This window comes from Dreissena polymorpha, chromosome 16, assembly GCF_020536995.1.
Source record: "Dreissena polymorpha isolate Duluth1 chromosome 16, UMN_Dpol_1.0, whole genome shotgun sequence".
Taxonomy (NCBI): domain Eukaryota; kingdom Metazoa; phylum Mollusca; class Bivalvia; order Myida; family Dreissenidae; genus Dreissena; species Dreissena polymorpha.
The window spans coordinates 28,500,143-28,518,685 of NC_068370.1; the positions used below are offsets into that span (position 1 = coordinate 28,500,143).

At 36.2% G+C, this 18,543-nt stretch overlaps 1 protein-coding gene across 2 annotated transcripts; it reads left to right on the forward strand.

The window, feature by feature from the left end:
• The first annotated feature begins 3,399 nt into the window (after positions 1 to 3,399).
• Positions 3,400 to 12,709, forward strand: LOC127861534 (XK-related protein 6-like). Of its 2 annotated transcripts, XM_052400122.1 has the most exons (4): positions 3,400 to 3,977; positions 5,906 to 6,117; positions 6,962 to 7,452; positions 9,399 to 12,709. In XM_052400122.1, exons 1-4 carry the CDS (start codon positions 3,412 to 3,414, stop codon positions 9,465 to 9,467), a joined length of 1,338 nt encoding a protein of 445 aa, XP_052256082.1. In that variant the 5' UTR covers positions 3,400 to 3,411; the 3' UTR covers positions 9,468 to 12,709. The 2 variants fall into 2 exon arrangements, with proteins under 2 accessions (XP_052256082.1, XP_052256081.1); XM_052400121.1 differs by lacking the exon at positions 9,399 to 12,709 and having other exon boundaries at positions 6,962 to 7,675.
• Positions 12,710 to 18,543: the final 5,834 nt, after the last annotated feature.

Sequence of the window (18,543 nt, forward strand, 5' to 3'; positions counted from 1 at the left end):
ATTGCAGGTTTATGTTTTTTTCTAAATAAGAAAAGCTTTTATATGTTTATTTACGTTCAAATACAATTCAATTATAGATGTATCCTTACACATAGTTGGTATGGGCAACGACGCAAACGCGCAAGATGTGCCTGTGTAATAGTCGGTATCTTAATTTTTTTTCATGAGCTTTACCAGTATTTATTTAGTTTGTCAGTTATTGTCGTGCAGAATATGCAACAATAAATGTATTAATTATATTTTTTATCACAAATTTATACTATTTATCGGATAAAGTATTTTGATTAGCGAATAAGGTTAATATCTTTTTGTTTTACACGCTTTTTTTCAAGATATATGCTGAACAAGTAATATTTCTAAACATGGTTTACAACTTGTATCTAATGGTCTGTAGACAAAATCAACAGTTACAGTGTAACACTTGAGAACACTTGATAATTTTATAGAGGACCATAACTAATTTTAACGTATGCGTAGACAAAAATATGTTTCAAGTGGAAGAAACAATACTCGTTCGCCTCTTTTTCGGATAATACCGTTTATAAGAATGGTGTTGGCACGAGAGGTCCATAAAATACATTATGCTTTGACTTCAGTATCACGCGTCGCCAAGCATTTCACTTTTTATGTCCTATCTTAAGTTTTTTTACATAAGTCCGATTGATTTTATTCACAATTAATTAAAAGGCCAAGTAATCAAATCACTTCGACCAGGAAGTGTCCCTAAATTGAATCTTGCAGTAAGTTGTTAGATGGACATACTTTATAATGCGCAAACAAAGTTGTATTTTTCTATTAGCCCGACCGATCCTCTTGTTTTTGCTGATCTTAAACTTTTGCTGAAATTCAAATTTAAGTATCCGATCATTTTTGCTGCAATTGATCATATCCACTTTATTTACTTTTACATGTAATCGTCAATGTCGAATATAAATAAAACTAACTTGAGTATTGTTAAAAAAAATACCGGTAGCGAATAATAAAAAAGTATTATTTCTTCGCCTTAAAATAATAATTCAAAAGCTTCATAACAAATCAATTCATCTTCCAATTGCACTCAGTCTGACTACACTGGACCGGACATGATGTTCGATAACGTTTGTGGCCATGTGCTCCCCGAAAGGTTCTGTGGTGGAGAATGCAAACTGTACGGACAGAGATCACAAACTACACGGGAAGCAACCATGGTGAGTATTGTGCGGTAATGGCAGTTTTTTTGACACAATTTTTTATTAAGCCAATATACCCCATTCAGTTGACCAAAAGGATAGTTGCGAATAATGCCGATTATTTACAATTGTGAGTAAAACAAATGCTGCCGTTATATACTTGTTTTGGCATTCATCATTTTCATTCCATTGACAGATCTAGCCGCAGTTTGGGAAATGACGAATGACGATACAGAGATCATCTTTCTGTTAGGTCTGATGTGTTCTTCGAGTGGTTTGATGTCCACTCTTTCAAGGTGCCATCGAGCTTTCCCTCGACGATGACCTTCCTCTGACGGGCCTGATGACGTGTCAAAACCAAGCCAGGTTTCATCGATTAATGGTCGCCAATAAGGGCTCTTGTAGGCCAACAAGTTTTGCAATCATGTTCTGGACGTACTCGTTGGTCTTTTGCTCCATGTATGAGATGCGGAGACGTTTGTGTGCAAAGGCCTATATTCTTCGCTCTGTGTCCGCATGAAGCGTCCATGTATCGCAGCCTCACGGTAGGATGGAGACTACGAGCGACTTGTAGAGCCTGTTGAGGAAGCTGATGAAACTGCTTGTCCACAACCCGCTCGGTCAGGCAATCGCTGCGATCGCCATGGTAATTCTTATTTCTTTTCCGAATCTCAGATCTGGGGTACTTGTACCATCCAGGGTTGCCACAAGTACTTATAGCTGGTCACTTCTTACAGCTTCTCGTCGGCCATGGTGATGTCTGCACTGGTGTTGCTCGAGCTGTTCACCATGATCTTCGACTTCTCAGCGCTGACCTCCATCTCGTATGCTCCTGCTTTTTCATAAAGTCTGTTGGTGAGATTTTGAAGTTCACTAATGGTGCCACCCATTAGGTCAATCTCATCAGCGAATCTCAAGTTAGAGATGGGTATTCCACCGATGGACATAGAAGTGTACGTGATGGTCTTGAAGAGCCCCCTGCAGTATCTTTTCAAGAAAAATGGTAATCAGGACGGGAGAGAGCAGACATCGATATCCCTGACGGACGCCCTCTGAAGTCATGTAGAAGTCCCTCTGCTGCCCATTGAGATGTAATGCGCTTATGGCGTTTCCTTATACCGGTGGTTATTTGATGACTTGCACAAGCCCTTCGTTATGGTACTTAAATTTCACGCGCAGATGAATGTACGTGGTAGCAAGATGGGTGGAGTACGTACTGTTATATACTAATAATTTTCGTGCAAGAATTTCAAAAATACAGACTAAGCAAAAGAGTGGTGTTAGAATCGACACTTACTTTTTTACATAATAATTTGATGTCAATAACACATACTTTGGAATATAGATGTGTGTATCAGATCAGTATTGCTTTTCATTTATAAGTTAATTCATACGCATTTATAAGCCCTAACCGTTTGCTAGTCGACAAAAAACTGTAATAGAAAAATATTATTTCTTAAAAATGACTGTGAGGATGATTATTTCGGTCTTCAGACTTTATATGATAGAAAGTCATCATAATTATTGGTTTAAATATCTGGAGTTTCACTTCTTTATATATATAACACTCACGCATCTCAAATAGTATATAGCCATTATAAAACCAGGAAACACATTGCGCAAACCACTAAGCAGCAATTCAAAATCATACGGTTGTTGAAAAAATTTCTTGACTCTACTGAGTTTTAAACAACACTGAACGTGAAGAGTGCTGGCACTAGTCTTAGAATTACAGGAATTAAAGATTTGAGTTTAAACAATCGATTCTACTTATATCGGTAAATATTCATATTTTTTAAACGACTTAAATCATGCATATATAAGAGCTTCTGTTTAATAAGTCTACCAGTAGCTTCAGCTTTACCAGCAGCAGACACACCTTATAACAAGTATTATAACATGTAGTATGTTTTATGTTTACAAACTCGTATTCATTTTCAGTTTCGATCAAAATAATATTTGCCTTTTTAACCATTATAATTACAAATATCAATTGTTTTATTGTTAACATACTCATATTCCTTTTCAGTTTTTATTATACAATATATGAAATGTTTAACCAGTGTGATTACAAATATCAATCGTTAAACTATATTTATAAGGATATATCTGCAAAGACTATCCTTAAAGTTCCGAAATATTCAAATGAATATCTTCTGTCAGATTGGTTGTTAACCAATGTAAATGTTATTTTTTATTTGGGTTAATATTACTCTTTAGCTTCGGAAAAAGAAAAACAAACATGGCGTCCAAAAAGAAACTTCCTCGGTCTCGAAGATGTAGAGATAATGAAAAACTTGGAATTTATACCGCGCTTGCAAGTGATCAGGCTGATTGTACGAGTAGAAACAGCGCACAGCTGCGCTACTCCCTTGGAAATGATTCCTATGTAGGAAGAGCCTTGGCGTTGCATTCTGAAGATTTAGACAGTGTCAGTGCTACCAGAGAATTGCCACCACACAAGCATGTAGAACAAGCAATCCATCAAGCCCCTGAGTTTACTGTATTTGATATTATCCTTGGATTCAGTTCAATAGGTTTCTTTTTCTTTGATGTAGTAACTGACATGCTTCTTGCGAGGGATTATTTTTATCAACTCCGACTTGTGCCATTCGGTCTAACAACAGCGTTTATTGTTGTCCCAAGTTTTGTAACTGCAGCATTGAACTTGCGCTGGTATTTTCTGGACTTTCAAAGTCAAAAAATACTGATAAGCAAGCACGGAAAAGAGCAAGTGCACACAACAAGAGGACTTTTGTGGCTTGTCAGAATCGTGATGACTTGTTTTATGATGGGCCCAGTTATTAGGTAATGTGTTACAATATGAAAACTTGCACTTGATATGACACGCTTGTTCAGTATTTGCTTATTGGTTTGCTTGTTGAAATCCCCATACATTGCAATCTGATTGCTATGGAAACTATGTATGTATAATGATGACGTTTTAAATCCATTGCAATATTATTACAGCTTAAATAACTGGTTTGGGAATTGTAGTAACCTTGGACAGGCAGTAGCCTTGCTTTGTGTAAGTATATTATTGGGTTTAAATTAAGCTTAACCTCAATAACTTAATAGTTGATACAGATTATAAAAAAGTGTACCTAATTCTGAAAACATTCAAGTATGCAAATTTACATATTTTAATGATATTTTTACCTTATAAATTCTCACAAGGCATTCACATAATAATCTTAACGCTTGCAGGTAGATCTATTATTTGACTCCTATCTATATCTCTTACTATCATATTTTCTGTGTACTGCTTGTGATTGCTTTATTATTCACTTAATGCAGTGATTTTAGTGCACAAAAAGAACAGTGCTCCAATATTCAACATACATTTTTTGTGTTATAATTATTATTAACTTACAAATAAACAGTTGTGAAAATGTTCTCTTAATATTAAAGTAATGCATTTTGAAAGTTTGTGACAAATTACAATTCTCTTTTTTCTTTACATAATATTCCAACATTTAAATAGGGTTAGCAGCTTCAATACATCAGTCAAATTGAAACATGGTTAGAAGATTGTATCTTCCCAAAATTGGGGACAACAAAAGGACAGTTAAAATAATACCTACCGGTACTAATTTTTTGGTATACACCTGGGTAAGACTTAAGTAGTCACATTATAAACACGGCTTAACGCTAATCTTAGGTAAAATTATAATAATTATTATAATGGGCATTAGTAAACTTAATGTTGGTCTTGGAGTATAAGAAGCATATTGATGTGTTGAGCCCAAGAATCACATTTTAAGTAGAAATAATTATTCAAGGGATTTCTTGTTTAAAGAGATCTTTTCACATTTTGGTTTGACGATTTAAAAACCTGAAAATTATAAAGCGATGCAACGCAAAACAATTTAATGATTTGGAGAGTTTTGTTGTTTTCATGAATTTTGTGACACTACGAGGATTGCTTATATAAGGTATAAAATTCATACATTTTATGAGCACGGATGGCCGAGTGGTCTAAGCGATAGACTTTTACTCCAGGGGTCAGTGGTTCAAGCCCACTTGAGGTTGTTTTTTTTCTTTCTTTAATTTTATTTTTGTTTGTTCACTGGAGCTTTTTAGATCCCATTTTTACATTTATCAATATAAAGCATTTAATGACAAACTTCAATACATGCCAAAATCTGTGAAAAGGCCCCCTTACTCTATACTAACAAATGATAACCCCATTTTGGGCCCCTTTATAGGCAAACCATATAACAACATGACAAAAAACACCCTCTCAAAGAGATGAAACCTGTGTTTGTACTACACGGAAAATTATTTGAAAATATGATATATATATGCAATTTAACCAAAGGCACTAAGATACAAACTCCTAAAAAATCATGGTTCCTACATGCAAACCAGTACATTGTATATTGAACGCACAAGATTTCACATTTTAAAATATTTCAAAATGAGCTACTTTGCAATATAAAAGATTTCCCTATTTGATGTAGATTTTTGTTATATTGTAAAAATGATTGAATTTATCCTGTTAATAATAATATCATTATAATAATTTTTTTATCTGCTCAAGACCACTTACATGTACATGTAAAATGTTTAACATAAAATAACTCTTAAAAAATCATTACAGAGCACTGGGACACAATTCATTTAATATCACAGAGCTTTACTTCAAGTAACTGTAACAAAATACTTTGCCTCTTTTGTACAGTTTTGAATTATTTTACTTAGCCATATTCATACCAAGTTTATTTGGTTTAAAGGCAGATAGAGTACCTGTACAATGGCATTAAAAGCAGAGACAAAAATCTGAGCGAGGCTGTGAGAAAGCGCCACTACACATTCATGCGTTGTGAAGATGTGGATGCTTCTTGTATTCGAATGTTTGAATGCTTCTTGGAGGCTGCCCCTCAGCTTCTTCTACAGATTTACATCTTGATGGAATACAGAGAGGAAGAAGTCACCTGGTTAATAAGTATGTAATTAAGCCTCACTCTGGGAAAATAGGGCTAAATGCATGTGCCTTAAGTATTGTCCCTGTAGCTGTTTTTTCTTTCTTTTTGCAGGTGCCATAAGCTATGAAACTTTCCACATAAACTGGATTTTTGCTAAGAACAGACTTCATTGAAATGAAAAATACTATAGAATACTATAGAATTGGAAAGTGTCCCTTACTGCACAGTCCCTGGTTACTAAGTACATAATTATTATGATAAAATCATAAATGTTTTAGTAATCAGTGATTATCATTAGAAATGGCACAACTATTGAAATACAATGTATATTATTGAATAATAACACAGTTACACTATAGTCTAACTATATGATATCATGTTCAACATGTTTTTTTAATAATAGTGAATCAATGCATCAGACAACACTGAATAGTTCAGTTATTTTGGTAATTTATTTAATAAATACCCGGTATCATGACCTCAGAGAAAATGCCAGCCATATGGACAATGGGCTAGACATGTTCTTGAAAGGTATCTAGCTAGTTTGATATGTTTATGCCCCATTTTGAATAAAAGGGGGTATATAGTTTTCGTACTGTCCGTCAGTCTGTCTGTCACACTTTTCATGTCTGCTCTCTAATTCAAATAGTTTTCATCCAATCTTTACCAAACTTGGTCAGAAGTTGTATCTAGACAATATCTAGGTAATGTTGGAATATGGGTCATGCCAGGTCAAAAACTAGGTCACGGGGTCACTTAGTGCATTTCAAGGATTTAGTATTCAGGTTTCGAAAAATGACTTCTATCAAAGTGCTAATACGGGGCATATGTCATCCTATGGTGATAGCTCTTGTTTACTTTCAGGTGGTATCAGGGTGGTATCAATGCTGTCTTCATGGTCTAGTCTTGCAATATCCATGGTGTCTTACCACAAGGCCTTGAGATTCTCCCATGAAGACCGCGGAAACATGTCTATACCAGGATCGATACTCTACTTCTTGTGGAGAGCTGTTGAAATTGGACCCAGAGTTATTGCCCTTGGCATGTTTGCCTCTCAGTTTAAATGGGGGGTGTTCATAGTTGTTGGTGTTCACTGGATTGCAATGTCATCATGGCTGATATGTCAGAAAACACAGTTCTACCAAAATCGGTGTGAAGAGAAATGCTTCAACTTTGTTTGCGGCTATGTGCTTGTCTTTTGCTTCTTGAACGTCAGGGATGGTCGGACAAGATACCGAATGATTTTATACTACTTTATATTTTACATTGAAAACTGGCTCATGCTGGGATTTTGGTTTTATTTCACTGATGCCAAGAGTCAATGGTTTTATCTGCCAACTTTATTTGTTGTCTCGGTGAGTATAATTTTACATCTCATATTTCAGTCTTTGTACTACGGGTGCTTTCATCCACTTGGACGTGGGGCAATTCCTTGTTGTCCAGATTGTGAAGAATATACTTGCTTTGAATCTCTTTGTTATGATTTGGAGCCAGAGGAGAAGTACACTATGCAGACTGAGCATGTTACCACTTCAGTTTGATTAAATGCTAAGCCAAATTTAAAAATTAATCAATTTTTGTACTGAATAGTTACTTATACTGTTACGTCTCTGTGTTAATTTTTAGCTAAACATAGCACAAAGTACTCAAGGTGAAGTATTATGAACACCATTTGTTTGGAATAAGTCAACGGTGTGTGATGTGTGTCCTCAACTTTGAGCTCGTTCCCACTTAAGAGCCGATATTTTTAATATTAACTCGATGAAACTTGTTAAGAATGTTAATGTAGACCATATCTGGGCTAAGCTTGAATCTGGGTAACATGAATAAAACATCTAGGTCATCAAGTCTAATCTTAGAAAACCATTCCTTCCACCTCAGAGGCCACATTTATGACTTAATTTTGATGAAACTTGGTCAGAATGTGAATCTTTACAATATACAAGCCAAGTAAGAATTTGGGTCTTGTGTGTTAAAAACCCTAGGTCAACTTGGCAATCTGAGAAAAACCTTGTTACTACTCTAGAAGCCACTTTTATTACTCTTGATTAAACTTGGTCAGAATGGTTATCTTACTTAGCAATACCTAGGTTGTATTTAATTCTGGGTCAAAGCATAAAAAGCTAAGTCACTGAGCCAAATCAGAGACAAACCTTCATACCACTGTAGAGGTCATATTTATGACTCAATCTAGATGAAATATAGTCAGAATGTTAATCTTGAAAATATCCAGAATGAGAATAAATCTGGGTCATTTGGGTCCAAAATTCTAGGTCACTAGGTCAAAGCTTTCAAAAACTTTGATGCCATAATAGTGGCCACATTCATGACTCAATCTTTATTTAATCTAGTCAGTATCTTATCTTTGCCATACATAGGCACAGCATAAATGTGTATCAGGTGTGTCCAAAAACTAGGTACAAAATTCCTGCCACTATAGGGGCATCATTTATGACCTAAGCTTTATATAACTTGGTCAGAATGTTTACCTTGACAATATCTGGGCAAAATGCTAATCTGGGTAAGATGCCCCTACAAAGGTGGTCAACAGGTCAAATCTTAAAAACACTTGTTTCTTCTCAAGGACCACAGGTATGACTGGCTGTTGATGAAACATGGTCAGTATGTTTATGTTGACAATATGAAGGCCATATTTGGTTTGAATCTTTGGCAAGTTTGATCAAAAACTAGATCACCTGGTAAAGTCTTCTAAAATGGTGTCGGCAGACTCAGGTGAGCGCTTGAGGGCCATCATGACCCCTTAGTTAGCTCGGCTGTTTTTTGAAAAAAAACGAGGTATTGTCATGGCCAGCTCATCGTCCCGCGTCCGCCGTGCTAAAACATGTCTCAATTATAACATTGGCTCTAAAATCAAAGTGCTTCCACCTACAACTTTGAAACTTCATACATGTAGATGCACCTTGATGAGTTCTACATGCCACACCCATTTTTGGGTCACTAGGTCAAAGGTCAAGGTCACTTTGACCTTTAATTTTTTTTATTCTGATAAGCTCAGGATCAATGTAGTTAGTGTGATGTAGTGTGTACATTTATATGGTGTGCATGTCACAGTTCTGATGAAATATTAGCTTGACTTCAGGGAATAGTCAGAGCTTTACTTCTCCCCCAAATATTGGTGTCTGCGTAAGATGTCGGTTTAAAACTTAACATGTGTTTAGAGGTCATTCTGGTTCTGATAAAATTTGTGTTTAAGGTCTTTATGACCATACATTATCACTTTATAAATACTACGCACATTATCGCTTCAGATATATCATAATCTTTGTGGTCATTTTATCAGATGACTGACAGACTATCTACATTACCTATCAAAGTGGAAGAATATTCAAGTGGACTAGAATATAATTGAATATCGGAGAAAGTCCATAACACAAAAAAAGGTCCACCTATGCATTACATACTGATGAATTTCTAATAAAGCTTAATTTGCAATTTTAGTTGATTGATTTGCATATTTTACATATTATCTTAAATATTCTTCAATTATAATTGTATTATATTGTGCACCAATTTACTGGTACGGGTAAACAGGTAGGTTATTATTGTTTCAACTTATTTTTTATTGGTTTTTGTTAAGTTATTGCAATTGAATGATCTTAAATGAGCATTTTAGACGATATTGTTGTAGATGGTTAACATTTGTTATCCAATGTCAGGCAACTGTTTATGGTGGTATTATTATAGCTACTAGGTTTTATATGAAATAGATACTGCACATTGAATACTCTTTACTTATTATGAACATAAAATGAACAATAAGTCATTATTAATTTTTCACCAAACTTGATATTTTTAGATTTGTTTTGCCTCAGAGGGCAGACGTATTTAACAGAAAGTTAAATTTCTGATTTTTTTTAAATGTTCTTTTATATTTTGTGTTCTACTTTTATTGAGTACAGTGTGGCATTCACATATGACAATCGCAATATTATAAGTTTTAATATTTAAGGATTATATTTATGCCGCCTGTAGGGTGGCATATAGCAATTAAACTGTTCGTCAGTGTGTCAGTCTGTCCGTCCGTCCGAAAACTTTAATATCCATAACTTTTTCAATATTGAACATAGCAACTTGATATTTGGCATACATGTGCATCTCATGGAGCTGCACATTTTGAGTGGTGAAAGGTTAAGGTCAAGGTCATCCTTCAAGGTCAAATGTCAAATATATGGCGTCTGTCCGTCCGTCCGAAAACTTTAACATTGGCCATAACTTTTTATGCCCCCGGTAGGGTGGCATATAGCAGTTGAACTGTCAGTATGCGTGTATGTCAGTCTGTCCGTCCGTCCGGAAAAAAACTTTAACGTTGGCCATAACTTTTGCATTATTGAAGATGAAGATAGAAACGTGATATTTGGCATGCATGTGCATCGCATGGAGCTGCACATTTCGAGTGGTGAAAGGTGAAGGTCAAGGTCATCCTTCAAAATCAAATGTCTAATATATGGCATCTGTCCGTACGTCCAAAAACTTAAACATTGGCCATAACTTTTCCACTATTGAAGATAGCAACTTGATATTTGGCATGCATATGTATCTCGTGGAGCTGAACATTCTGAGTGGTGAAAGATGAAGGTCAAGGTCATCCTATAAGGTCAAATATATGGCGTCTGTCCGTCCGCAAATTTTAAAATTGGCCATAACTTTTTCAATATTGAACATAGCAACTTGATATTTGGCATACATGTGCATCTCATGGAGCTGCACATTTTAAGTGGTGAAAGGTGAAGGTCAAGGTCATCCTTCAAGGTCAAATGTCAAATATATGGCGTCTGTCCGTCCGAAAACTTAAACATTGGCCATAACTTTTTCAATATTCAAGATAGCAACTTGATATTTGGCATGCATGTGTATCTCAAGGAGCTGAACATTTTGAGTGGTGAAAGGTCAAGGTCAAGGTCTTCCTTCAAGGTCCAATGTCAAATATATGGCGTCTGTCCGTCCGTCCTAAAACTTTAACATTGGCCATAACTTTTTATGCCCCCGGTAGGGTGGCATATAGCAGTTGAACTGTCCATCAGTCAGTATGTGTGTATGTCAGTCTGTCCATCCGTCCAAAAAAAAACTTTAACGTTGGCCATAACTTTTGCATTATTGAAGATAGCAATATTTGGCATGCATGTGCATCTCACGGAGCTGCACAATTTAAGTGGTAAAAGGTGAAGGTCAAGGTCATCCTTCAAGATCAAATTTCTTTTACTACTAGTAAATGGCATCTGTCCGTACGTCCGAAAACTTTAACCTTGGCCATAGCTTTTTCACTATTGAAGATAGCAACTTGATATACATGTATGGCATGCATGTGTATCGCATGGAGCTGAACATTTTGAGTGGTGAAAGGTGAAGGTCAAAGTCATCCTTCAAGGTCAAATGTCAAATATATGGCGTCTGTCCATCCGAAAACTTTAACATTGGCCATAACTTTTTCAATATTGAAGATAGCAACTTGATATTTGGCATGCATGTGCATCTCACAGAGCTGCACATTTTGAGTGGTGGAAGTTCAAGGTCAAGGTCATGCTTCAAGGTCAAAGGTCAACAAAAAATAATTAAAATTCAAAGCGGCGTTCACATGAAGCTGCACGTTTTGAGTGGTGGAAGTTCAAGGTCAAGGTCATCCTTCAAGGTCAAAGTTTAAAAAAATATTAAAAAATCAAAGCGGCGTTTTCATGAAGCTGAACGTTTTGAGTGGTGGAAGTTCAAGGTCAAGGTCATCCTTCAAGGTCAAAGGTAAAAATAATTTTTATTTTTTTTATTTCAAAGCCACGCAATTGGGGGCATTGTGTTTCTGACAAACACATTTCTTGTTTTTGTTATATTTGCTTTTTTCCGATCTGCTTGATATTTCGAGCCCACTTGTGGACAATTTTAAATATATGAGAAGACGTCACCAGCTTTTATTGCAATTACCTGCATAAGTGCATGCATTAATCTGTCCTATTTTGTATGGAGTAGCTTCATCATGCAATTAAATTATCACTTGCCACAAATGTGTGCCATTTAGGGATGGCTCAAAGTCAATCTTTGGAGTCAAAGGTCAAGTCAAAACTGTAACTTAAATTATTCACTATGCAATTTGAAAATAACTTTCTCACAATGTGGGTAATTTTTCACTATGCAGTTTAAAAATAATTTGTACAAATGTGTCAGCTTATAATTGATTAATTTAATCAACATAATGGTTGCACCGGTAAATTTGATATGTATTCAGTTTTACAATTATATTGGTTGTTTTTAGCTCACCTGAGCATATAGAGCCTCTGGAGAGACTCTCAGGTGTGCCAACATGGGCCTGTGCCCTAGTACTTTTTGCTGTCTTATTTTGTATGCAACTGTAATTACAGTAGTCTAAATTGGACCAATATCATACATAAGCCAGGCACTTGCATATGTTTATACATGCTTATAAATATGATTTCTCTTAATGTTATTTTACAGAGAATTTATCTTTTTTAGTCAATTTATTGTTGATAACAAATTGCATCCTGTACTGTTATTTTTAGATGATTTACACAAATATGTTGCTATGTGTTGCATATGTTTATACTTGTATCCATGAACCTTTTAGAATAAATAAAATAAAAAGCATAAGATTTTGCATTTTTTTTGTTTTACACATTTTCCTTAAAAAGCAGATAGCACAGCTGGCAGCTCCCGACTGTTATTTCTTATGATTTTTTTTAGTTTGAATTCAATAACTCTAACCCCACTAGATGTCAGTTCCAAACTTCATTCACAAATAGATGGTTTTTGTAATGAGTGCTGAGTCCAAGATTTATCATTTGCTGCATTTATCACCGAGTTTCTAGTGTACCAAAACTACCATTAGTCAGTTTCTCTTCAATTGCTGTTCTCTCAAAAACTACTGAAGGAATAGACTTCTAAACAGCATATACAGGGTGCAGGATCACATGACTTTTGAGGTTCCCCATTTTAACTTTAATGGATGCATACACAACTGTAAGTGGTGCTTTATTGTCCCCTAACGGTGAAACCGGAGGGGACTTGTGGTTTGCGCTCTGTCTGTCAGTCAGTCTGTCACACTTTTCTGGATCCTGCGATAACTTAAAAAGTTCTTGAAACTTGAAACATGGATAGATGGCAATATGGAGATTTTGCTCGTCATTTCATTTTGTTCCTACGTCAAGAATTCTGGTTGCTATGGCAACCAATAGACTAGAAATATTGCTGAAACTTGTGGATCCTGCGATAACTTTAAAAGTATTGCATATTTGTTTAATGAAACTTGAAACATGGATAGATGACCATATGGAGATTATGCATGTCATTTCATTTTGTTCCTACGTCAAGAATTCTGGTTGCTATGGCAACAAATAGATTAGAAATATTGCTGAAAATGGTGGAGTTTCACCGGTAGGGGACCATATAGCTTGGCAATAGTCTTGTTTTAAATAACTTTTTATGTCATCCACCACTATAGTGGGGGACATTGTTTTTGCCCCGTCTTTTAAATGAATGTTTTTTTGATCCAACTTTAACATTTTGCCATAACTTTTGCAATATTAAAGATAGAAACTTCATATTTGGCTTGCATGTGTATCTCATGGAGCTGCACATTTTGAGTGGTGAAAGGTCAAGGTCATCTTTCAAGGTCAAAGGTCAAATATATAGCTTCAAAGTGGCTCAGTAGGGAACATAGTGTTTCTGACAAACACATATCTTGTTACAATTATTTTTCTTAAGCATTTCAACTAGCGCATAAACAACAGATTTTTATGCTGCTTATAGCAAAGTGAAAAACATCTGAATTACTTTATTTAGTAAGCCTGTGATCTTGTTAAAAAAGTTGGTATCTACTGCATTCATTGTTCACGGTTATGCGTCATGCAACGTAAAATATTGTCAACGATTTCAGACATATTCAAGGATTTATTCTTATACCTTATGATATCAGCACAAACTGCAAGAAAAACTGTCTTTTATGCACTAAATATTTTTGAAAATGTATTTTAATAACTCGAGATAATTGCAAAAATATAGTTCTTAACAGTGTGTGCATTCTGTCCTGCCCGTGTGTAAAACCTGCGAAACTCGATTGATTCTGCACCCTGTATATTGAATAGGTGGCGGTCAGATGAGGTGAATTGTCAAGTATAATCACTCTTGTTGCCTTATACATGGAGTTGGTTCCTTTTTGTCCCCTTACGGTGAAACCGGAGGGGACTTACAATGTATGGTTTGCTCTCTGTGTGTCTGTCTGTGAGTCTGTCTGTCACATTTTTCTGGATCCAGCGAGAACTTAAAAAGTTCTTCATATTTTTTTCCATGAAACTTGAAACATGGACAGATGGCTATATGGAGAGAATGCACGTCATTTCATTTTGTTCCTACGTGTACGTCAATAATTCTGGTTGCTATGGCAACAAATAGACAAGAAATATTGCTAATTTTTTGGATCCTGCGATAACTTTAAAAGTTCTAAATATTTTTTTAGGAAACTTGAAACATGGATAGATGGCAATATATAGATTACGTTATGCACACTATTTTATGTTGTTCCTACATCAAGAATTTTGGTCGCTATGGCAACCAATAGACTGGAAATATTGCTGAAAATGGTGGAGTTTCACTGGTAGGGGACCATGTTGCTTAATAGTCTTGTTTTATTTGCCTTTTCAGGTCATCTACGCACAACAACTCAGGAGATTGAACTTGTTGATTTTATTGCACATAAATTTAGTGTGTTGGTAAGCTTACCCGAAGACCTAGCTAAGGTTTGCCTCCTGAAGACCTAGCTAAGGTTTGCCTCCTGAAGACCTAGCTAAGGTTTGCCTTGAAGACCTAGCTAAGGTTTGCCTTGAAGACCTAGCTAAGGTTTGCCTTGAAGACCTAGCTAAGGTTTGCCTTGAAGACCTAGCTTAGGTTTGCCTTTTAGGCCAGTCATTTCATGTTCATTGTAACTAAATAAAGAAACACAGAAAAAAGGTGATAAATGTGTATACGGTAAATAACTTTAGCTTGCATTGACAAATCTTGATGAAACTTGGCATATAGCAAGCTTATCGGGAGACCTAGTTTGGAATTGTATTTTAGAGCATGTCATGTAAAGGTCTAGGCCACTGCTACTAACAAGAGGGTTATAATGACCTTTAAATAACTTTATTCACTGACCTGAGTTCACATTCCCCAATTGTTGAAAACTTTAACTGGTTATCTTATAATCTAGTTATGGACACCACAACCCAGATTCAAGCATGGCCTTGCAGTCGCCGTGGAGTAATAGATATGGTGTCAACCTAGAGACCGGGAGGTCACAGGTTCGATCCCCACCGTGGGAGCGTCCTTTAGATTTCTCCAAAGACAAAGTATTGGTTCTAGGCACAGGAAACATGAGAGCGCTTGAAATAAGTAGTAAGTACTATGCAAAGGAGCTAAAATAAATAGGTTTAAACTAAACATTGCCTTGATGTTGTCAAGATAAACAGTCTGATAAAGTTTCAGCAATACTGAGTAATAAATGTTGCTTCTATATAGGTAACATTTTTAGCTCATCTATTTTTTGAAAAAAAATTATGAGCTATTGTCATCACCTTGGCGTCGGCGTCGGCGTCGGCGTTGGCGTTGGCGTTGGCGTCCGGTTAAGTTTTGCGTTTAGGTCCACTTTTCTCAGAAAGTATCAATGCTATTGCATTCAAACTTGGTACACTTACTTACTATCATGAGGGGACTAGGCAGGCAAAGTTAGATAACTCTGGCGTGCATTTTGACAGAATTATGTGCCCTTTTTATACTTAAAAAATTGAAAATTTTGGTTAAGTTTTGCGTTTAGTTCCACTTTTCTCAGTAAGTATCAATGCTATTGCATTCAAACTTGGTACACTTACTTACTATCATGAGGGGACTGGGCAGGCAAAGTTAGATAACTCTGGCATGCATTTTGACAGAATTATGTGCCCTTTTTATACTTAGAAAATTGACAATTTTGGTTAAGTTTTGTGTTTAGGTCCATTTTATTCCTTAAGCATCAAAGCTATTGCTTTCATACTTGCAACACTTACTAACTATCATAAGGGGACTGTGCAGGCAAAGTAATGTAACTCTGACTGGCATTTTGACAGAATTATGTGCCCTTTTTATACTTAGAAAATTGAAAATTTGATTAAGTTTTGTGTTTAGGTCCACTTTATTCCTACAGTATCAAAGCTATTGCTTTCATACTTGCAAGATTTATGAACTATCATAAGGGGACGGTGCAGGCAAAGTTATGTAACTCTGACTGGCATTTGGACGGAATTATGGGCCCTTTATACTTAGAAAATTGAAAATTTGGTTAAGATTTATGTTTTGGTCACTTTACCCCTAAAGTATCATAGATATTGCTTTCATACTTGGAACACTCACAAACTATCATAAGGGTACAGTAAAAGGACAAGTTGCATAACTCTGGTTGTCATTGTTACGGAATTATGGCCCTTTTTTGACTTAGTAACTTTTAATATATGGTTAAATTTTGTGTTTCGATCCACTCGAAGTATCAAGGCTATTGCTTTCAAGCTTCAAATACTTACATGCTATCATGAGGTTACTGTACCTGGCAACTTGAATTTTACTTTGACCTTTGAATGACCTTGACTCTCAAGGTCAAATTATTAAATTTTGCTAAAATTGCCATAACTTCTTTATTTATGATTAGATTTGATTGATACTTTGATGAAACTACTCTTACCTGACATACCACAATAGACTTCACCCAAACCATCCCCCGTGCCCTCCCCCCCCTCCCCCCCTCCCCCCCCCCTATTTTTTTTTTTTTTTTTATTTTTTTTATAAGATCATCTCACAAATGACCACCACACCCTCACACTATACCCCCCACCCCACCCCCCCACCCCACCCCCCCCCCAAATTTTTTTTTTGATTTTTTTTTTTTTTTTTTTTTTTTTTAAGATCATCTCACAAATTATCACCACACCCTCACACTATACCCCCCCCCCCCCCCCCCGATTTTTTTATTATTTTTTTTTTTTTTCGCTTTTTTGGAAGATAATGTAATAAATGTCCACAACCCCACACTATACACCCCTCTTCACTCCACTCCTCCCTCCTTTGTGATTGAAAATGAGAGTCCCTTCACCTTTAAAAAGAAAATAGATGAGCGGTCTGCACCCGCAAGGCGGTGCTCTTGTTAAAATTACATTTTACCTGGTGACCTTCTTTTTGGATGCACATGATCCAGGTTTAAACTCTGCTAAGATATTGTGAGGATAAGCATTTTGGTCATGTTTCATCAGATTCAGTAATCCATGTGGCCTAGAGAGTGGTTACAAGTTTTTTTTGGCTCACCTGATTGCTCAGGTGAACTTTTGTGACCGGTCTTTGTCCGTCGTCTGTCTGTCCGTCCGTCCACATTTGTTCGTAAACACTCTAGAGGCCACATTTATCGTCAGATCTTCATGAAACTTGGTCAGAAGCTATGTCCCAATGAAATCTCGGTCGAGTTCGAAACTGGGTCATGCCGGGTAAAAAACTAGGTCACTAGGTCAAAAAAAAGGAAAAAACTTGTAAACACTGTAGAAGTCACATTTCATGCCCAATCTTCATGTAACTTTGTCAAAATGTTTTGTCCTAATGATATGTTGGCTGGGTTCAAAAGTGATTCCGGTGCGTTGAAAAACATGGCCGCCAGTGGGCGGGGCAGTTTTCCTTAATTGGCTATAGAGAAACATTGTAAATACTCAAGAAGTCACAATGTTTTTCAATCATCATGAAAGTTGGCCAAAACATTGGTTTTATTGATATCTCGGACGAGTTTGAAAATGATCCAGATCGGTGAAAAAACATGTGAACACTCTAGAAGTCACATTTTTTGCCCAATTTTCATGAAATTTGGTCAGAACAATTGTTTCCTTGATATGAGAGTTGAGTTCGAAAATGGTTCCGGTCAGTTGAATAACATGGCTGCCGGGGGGGGGGCAGTTTTCCTTATTTGGCTATAGAGAAACCTTGTAAACACTCGAGCAGTCACAATTTTTGCCCAATCATCATGAAAGTTGGTCAAAACATTGGTTTTATTGATATCTTGGACGAGTTCGAAATTGGTCCAGATCGGTGAAAAAACATGGCCGCCAGTGGGCGGGGCATTTTTCTCTATATGTATATAGTGAAAACATGTGAACACTCTAGAAGTCACATTTTTTGGCCCAATTTTCATGAAATATGGTCAGAACATTTGTTTCCTTGATATGAGAGTTGAGTTCAAAAATGGTTCCGGTCAGTGGAATAACACGGCTGCCGGGGTGGATGGCAGTTGTCCTTTTTTGGCTATATAGTAACCTTGTAAACACTCTGAAAGTCACAATTTTTGCCCAATCATCATGAAAGTTGGTCAAAACATTGGTTTTATTGATATCTCGGACGAGTGCGAAAATGGTCCAGATCGGTGAAAAAACATGGCCGCCAGTGGG

Bases quoted from the DNA above. Each gene is read 5' to 3' on its own strand.
- LOC127861534 (XM_052400121.1), top strand. From the start codon at position 3,412: ATGGCGTCCAAAAAGAAACTTCCTCGGTCTCGAAGATGTAGAGATAAT. The intron at 3,978-5,905 runs GTAATGTGTTAC...TTTGGTTTAAAG, and splicing joins ATGATGGGCCCAGTTATTAG to GCAGATAGAGTACCTGTACA. The intron at 6,118-6,961 runs GTATGTAATTAA...GTTTACTTTCAG, and splicing joins AGAAGTCACCTGGTTAATAA to GTGGTATCAGGGTGGTATCA.